This window comes from Sinocyclocheilus anshuiensis, unplaced genomic scaffold (genome assembly GCF_001515605.1).
Source record: "Sinocyclocheilus anshuiensis isolate Anshui unplaced genomic scaffold, SAMN03320099.WGS_v1.1 scaffold1415, whole genome shotgun sequence".
Classification (NCBI taxonomy): domain Eukaryota; kingdom Metazoa; phylum Chordata; class Actinopteri; order Cypriniformes; family Cyprinidae; genus Sinocyclocheilus; species Sinocyclocheilus anshuiensis.
The window spans coordinates 63813-70409 of NW_015536595.1; the positions used below are offsets into that span (position 1 = coordinate 63813).

General features: G+C 30.9%; 1 protein-coding gene across 1 annotated transcript in view; it reads right to left on the reverse strand.

The window, feature by feature from the left end:
• The window catches only part of akt1 (v-akt murine thymoma viral oncogene homolog 1), a 59684-nt gene that overhangs the window by 18316 nt on the left and 34771 nt on the right, over window positions 1-6597 (reverse strand). Inside the window, exons 5-9 of the mRNA XM_016506319.1 lie at window positions 5827-5953; window positions 5015-5146; window positions 2779-2844; window positions 1802-1870; window positions 1602-1727 (exon numbers count right to left, since the gene is read on the reverse strand). Coding sequence (XP_016361805.1) covers window positions 1602-1727; window positions 1802-1870; window positions 2779-2844; window positions 5015-5146; window positions 5827-5953 — 520 coding nt within the window. The remainder of the gene's footprint in view (window positions 1-1601; window positions 1728-1801; window positions 1871-2778; window positions 2845-5014; window positions 5147-5826; window positions 5954-6597) is intronic.

Sequence of the window (6597 nt, forward strand, 5' to 3'; positions counted from 1 at the left end):
ACCTTAAACCGCATAAACACATTTCATTACACCAAATACACAAAAGAATGTTCTTTTTAGCAACATCATATGATATGACCCTTTTAAACAATCCGTTGCACTAAATTACTCTAAATCCAGTTCTTGTCAGTGATTTTCTGGCCTGGCTTCTGTTGTGTTTGTGATATGAAAATGTATAAAATGTAAAAAATGTAACTCAATTCAACACAATAACCCAGCTGAAATGTATCTCCAAATGAACCTGATTTCAAATGGAAATAAGACTGCATCTGTGTGTGTGTGTGTGTGTGAGTGAGAGAGAGAGAGAGAGTGTGTGTGTGTGTGTGTGTGTGTGTGTGTGTGTGTGTGTGAGAGAGTGTGGTGTGTGTGTGCGCGTGCGTGAGTGTGTGTGTGTGAGTGTGTGAGTGTGTGACTGTGTGACTGTGTGACTTTGTGCGTGTGTGAGAGAGGGGTTTAATATCAGCACGTCTCAGTCACATGGCAGCTGTATCTCTCTCTCTCTCACACACACACACACACACACAGCGGCTCAGGAACGCAGTCAGCACAAACAGTGTCCTGCTACAGCGGCACTTTCCCATGAACCTGAGCGGCTCTGAACCAGAGAAAGCAAAGCACTGCTTCTGCTGACCTACAGGATCATCATCATCTGGACACAACACCGGCACAAAACACACATCAATACACTGGACACACACCTGTGATTCTCTATTAATGCACCAACTCCTTTACTGTGATTATTATTATTAACAAGTTTTTAACACAGACTTTCTTTAAGCCAAAGGTGTTCATTACAATGCACCGTTAAAGGTGCTTTAAGAACACAAGTTTAAAATGTTATTATACTAAATACAGATGATTTTTTTTTGGGACATTTAAGATTTGTTTTGTATTGTGGCATTTTTTTTCCGTCTGTATGAATGAATAAAAATATCACTTTTTTGCAATAAATTTTAATTACTACATTTGAATTAATTATTTTTCAGTCTTATTGTAATACAATAATAATATTATAAAATAAAAAAATAAATATAAATATATTTACTTTTTTTAATGTATCAAACAAAATACTATCACAACTCATAACTGTACTTCACAATTTAATTAATATACAATTTATTATTAGTAGTATTTTTTATTAAAAAATGTTACATTTTCATATATATATATATATATATATATATGTGTGTGTGTGTGCATATATATATATATACATATATAGTATTAATATTATATATATTTTTTAATTATTTTTGTTATTTTAGCACATTTCACCTCATTATAATGCTTTGAAAACATAAAATGTAATTGATGTAATTTAACATTTAATTTACAGTTGATTAAAATACAAAAATGATTACAGTCATATTTTGCTATAATACAGTAAAAAATAGTGTCATAAATTAAAAAGCACACATTTATATTATACTGCAATTTGGGTGGAAAACATGCTGAACTGTCATTAATGCGTGTGAAATATGACCTGCACGTGTTTTTGTGAGATTCATCAATAAGTGACCGGTTTATTAGTGATGAAATGATGCTGTATGATCAGCAGGACCAGATATGTTATAATAAGTTATAACAGGTGAGCTCCTGACCTTCAGGTCCCTGTAGACCACGTTTCTCTCTGAATGCAGGTAGTCGAGCGCAGACACGATCTCTGCTCCGTAGAAACGCGCGCGATCCTCTGAGAAAACCCGATCCCGAGACAAGTGGAAGAAAAGCTGCGGGAGGAAGGAGTGCTGCACGATTACAGCATCAGATCACAGTAAACCAGCTCGTCTGATGAGATCCTCACCTCTCCTCCGTTTGCGTACTCCATGACGAAACACAAGCGGTCGTGGGTTTGGAAAGAGTACTTCAGAGCCTACACAAATACCAACAACAGTGTATTCAATAATCATCATCATCATCATCATAATTATAATATATATGATAAAAAATGTATATATGATAAAGACATTGGAATACAAACAACAATGTATGCAATAACTGTTAATTAGTAATGAATAAATATTATGATAATTTAATATATACATATATATTAAGAAAAGTTTTTGTGTATGTGTGTGTATAAATATATATATATATATCATAATATTTTATAATGTTCTTTGTATCAAATAATAATAAATAAGGGAAAAAAATGTATGTAAAAAAATAATATTTTTACTAAATCTAAACATTAATAAATCTATATAAATTTATGTGTACAATGATATATTAAATATTTTTTCAAGGAAATTAATCAGAATGAAGTGTGTTTTTACTTAAAACTTGCCAGTGGAGTCAGAAAAATAAACAAAATTCAAAGAGAAAACATTTATTTTTCTGACACCAGTGGCAGGTTATTTCTTTATTTATTTTTGCAGGTTTAAGCATAAACATTTAATTTTCATAAATTCTCAGGCAAAAAATTTAATACATCATTTTGCATCATATCTTGATTTAAGAATGTTTCTATGCACACAAATGTTGAGGAAGAAAATCACTTATTAAAGGAACAGTCATGCAAAAATAAATAAGGAAGTTTGATAAAGCAAGTTTCCTCTGTGGTTTAATCTGGAACACGTTTGATTGCACACACTTGTGCACAAACAGACAGATTTCCATGAGAACCCCGTTTAACATCAGCCAGTTAAACAGATAACAGCAGACCAGAAAAACAAACTCTGAAAGATCTGAGCCACTTCTGACCTCCTGCTATGAATCATTACTGAAGCGGCTCTTAGTGTGGATGATAGACAGAGAGGAGGAGGAGGAGGAGGGTCTCACCGTGAGGAAGGGGTGTTTGGAGTTCTGCAGCACACGGTTCTCTGCGAGTGTGTGAGCCACTTCATCCTGAAACACACACACCACACACAGACAACGATGTCCTGATCAAACCCGCTCATATCACAACTTCATGCGCTGCATCCCGGGATGTTTTTAGAGTTCAGACACTAAATATTTTTCACTTCCACTCTGAATAGTGCATCAAAAATTATATATATATATTATAAAAACTTTAAAAAATTAAATAAAAAATAGGCCCTGCCTAGTGTGTCGTGTAAAGTTTATTTGAGTATTAAATTAAATCTTATGTAAATTTTACTACAATATCACAGGTAGGGGGGAATCTTTTTTTGAAAAATGGCAACAATTTATCACATTCTTTAATGATTTACAAATCTTAGACGTGGATTGAGTGGCGGTATATATGTATACCCCTTATTTTATTATTATTATTATTAATTTGTTTTATGTATTTTTTGTAGTTTGTATTTGTATTTTTTGTAAAAAAAAATATAGATATATATATATTTTTTTTTTTTTAATTAATTTTTTTCAGATGTCATTGTGTTCTAATTGGGTATTGCTTTGTTGGTGCTGGGTAGGGTCGTATATGGTGGGTGGGGTGGTATAAAATGTAAAAATGCAATTTGCAACAATAAAAATTCTATGGTAAAAAAAAAATTCCTGATATCTTTCATAACGATCTCTTAATCTTCGGTAGAGAGCTGAATTATTCTGCCTCTCTCATGATGAGTGAATCAAACTGGCTCATGTTTGGTGTGATCGGCTGTTTTCTGCAGAGCCACTGAACCTGATCTAAAGCGGGCTGGTTTTGTTTGGGTTTGTCAGCTCTGAATCTACTCTGAAACTCAGAGTTTACAGATAAAAATACTAGAGCCTGACCGATATATCGCTTAGCCGATATTATCGGCCAATATGAGCCAGAACATATAACGCAGATTAAATGCTTCCTAATGGTGTAATTACTTAGTTTGTCCAGCAGAGCGTGCTCCATTGTTTGCTACTGGTGACCCAGGTCAGTGTAGTGTAGAGATGCGCGGATGAGCTCAAACTTCAAATTATCCGCCCGCCATTGTACTTATACGAGTTTTTATTTTTCTAGGTTTATTTCAACTTTTCATTTAATTTTAACTATTGGCTAAATTCAATTCTATTAATCTAAAAAGCATGCCAAATTAGTTGAAACCATGAAACGTATGCAATTTAACAACAATCCCTTATCAGTTTATTCAAAAAATAAAAAAATTATTTAGGGCACTATGAAATTTTTTTAATTTAATGCTGTTGTTTTTTTTGGATTCTGTTTTTCCATTTTTAATTTTATTCCAAATGCATGTCTAATTAATTAAAATCATGAAACTTATACAATTTAATAACAATTTGTTGAGTTAAAAAATATGGGCCCTCTGAAATGTTTTATTTTTTCCCAAATTATTTTTTTTAATTAGAATTTTTCTCAATTCCATCTATTTACATTTTAATATTTTTCGATTTTTAATTTTTCAGTTAAGTTTAACCATTAAATCTTAGCAATCAAAAAGCATGTCTAATTACTTGAAATCATGAAACGTTTACAATTTTACTACAACTTAACAAATATTACATTTTTAGAGCCGTTTTATTTTTTCCCAAATTCTGTTTTATTTCCCCCATATTCTAAGTTTTCCATCTTCATTTTTTTCTGGTTCAATTCTGTTTTAATGGTTTAATTAAATTTGAATAATAATCGAAAAACATGTCTAATCAATCAAATTTATATAACTTTAACAATTTTATAATTTATTAACATTTTTACAATAATATGGCCCTATGAAATGTGTTATGTTTTCAGAAATTCTGTTTTAATTTTTTTGTATTGATGATTTAATCCAAAATCATTATTCAAAATCAAAAACTGTGGTATTCAAATTAATGCATTACAAATGTGACATTTAATTCATCTTTTAAAACATAACCAACTGAAAATTAACAATTCCTTTTATTTTTGAGCAAAAAGTTTAGCGCCAGTTTACTGTTAAAATTAAAACATGGAAGAAAAATTCTGTGATATTCCTTTAAAAATATATAGTTTATCAGTCAAGTATCTCCAACATTTCTCTCCACATCAAACCGATCCTTCAATGATGAGTTTAGAAGATCTTTAACTCCACTGCAGACAAAACTGGGCTCAAAATCAGGTTAAGTACACACTAATATTTCTCATATCTGTACTCACTTTGGCTACAATCACTTCTTTCTTGAGGATTTTCATGGCGTAATATTTTCCCGTTGCTTTTTCCTTCACCAGAATCACCTTCCCAAAAGTGCCTTTTCCCAGCAGTTTGAGGTATTCGAAGTCGTGCATAGTCTGAAACACACACCAGCCGAAGAAAAAAGAAAAAACATTGTTGCATAATTTAGAGTAGAGTTGAGTATCATGAAAGATAAAGAAAATACTGAACTGAAATGTTGTACATTCATTTCATTAAAAATATGTTGCGCTTATTATTTTCAGTCTGTTTTGTGTGCGACCCCAAAGTTAAGAACACATATGTGAGCCTGGAGCACAAAAGCAGTCTTAAGTCGCTGGGGTATATTTGTAGCAATAACCAACAATACATTGTATGGGTCACAATTATAGATTTTTCTTTTATGCCAAAAATCATTAGGATATTAAGTAAAGATCATGTTCCATGAAGATATTTTGTACATTTCCTACTGTAAATATATCAAAACTTAATTGTTGATTAGTAATATGCATTGCTAAGAACTTCATTTGAACAACTTTAAAGGCAATTTTCTCAATATTTAGATTTTTTTGCACGCTCAGATTCCAGATTTTCAAATATTGTCCTATCCTAACAAACCATACATCAATGGAAAGCTTATTTATTCAGCTTTCAGATGATGTATAAATCTCAATTTCGAAAAATTGACCCTTATGAAACATTTTTTTATAATATAAATATATACACATTTAAATTTTGTGCTCCAGGGTCACATATGATTATTGTGTTTATTATTGTTATTATAGTGTCTGTTAAGTACCACTTTGAGCCGAGGTTTGGTCAGAAACATCTCCATGTCCATGTGTTCTGGAGACACGTCCATCATCTCCTGCTCTTGTTTCTGCAGACTGTCGGACACGGTCTGGATGGCTTTGGTCCATTCCTCTCTATACAACAACAACACAAACAAACATGCAAACCAATGCTGCTTTTCTGCAAATATTAGGACTAATTGTCTATGATGTTCCTTTGTAAGTCGCTTGGATATAAGCACCTGTTAATATACTGTATATGTAAGTTCAGTAGCATTTATCTCATGCTACACCTACATCTAATTTATTTCACTCTAGTTTATTTTTCATTATTATTATTATTATTATTATATGTTTATTTAAATGTGTATATATTTATATTATAAAAAAATGTTTCATTTGAAGTATATTTCAAGTTAAAAGTTTTAATGTTTAACAAGTGCATGATGCTTACAAATATATATTTTTTAATAGTTATTTAAATGTGTATACATTTATAATGCATTTTATTATTTGTTTTTACTTTGTTTTTTTTTTCTTTCTTGTTTTTCAGTTGAATTATATACTTTTTTTTTTTTAATGTTCAACAAAAGCATGATGTTTCCAAATATATATATATAATTTTTTTATTTGAATCAGTTGAGTTATATTAAAGTTCAAGGAAATCCAAGATGTTTTTTAATTTTCAACAAATGCATGATTTAAAAAAATTATATATATATATATATACAGTGGGTACGGAAAGTATTCAGACCCCCTTCAATTTTTCACTCTTTGTT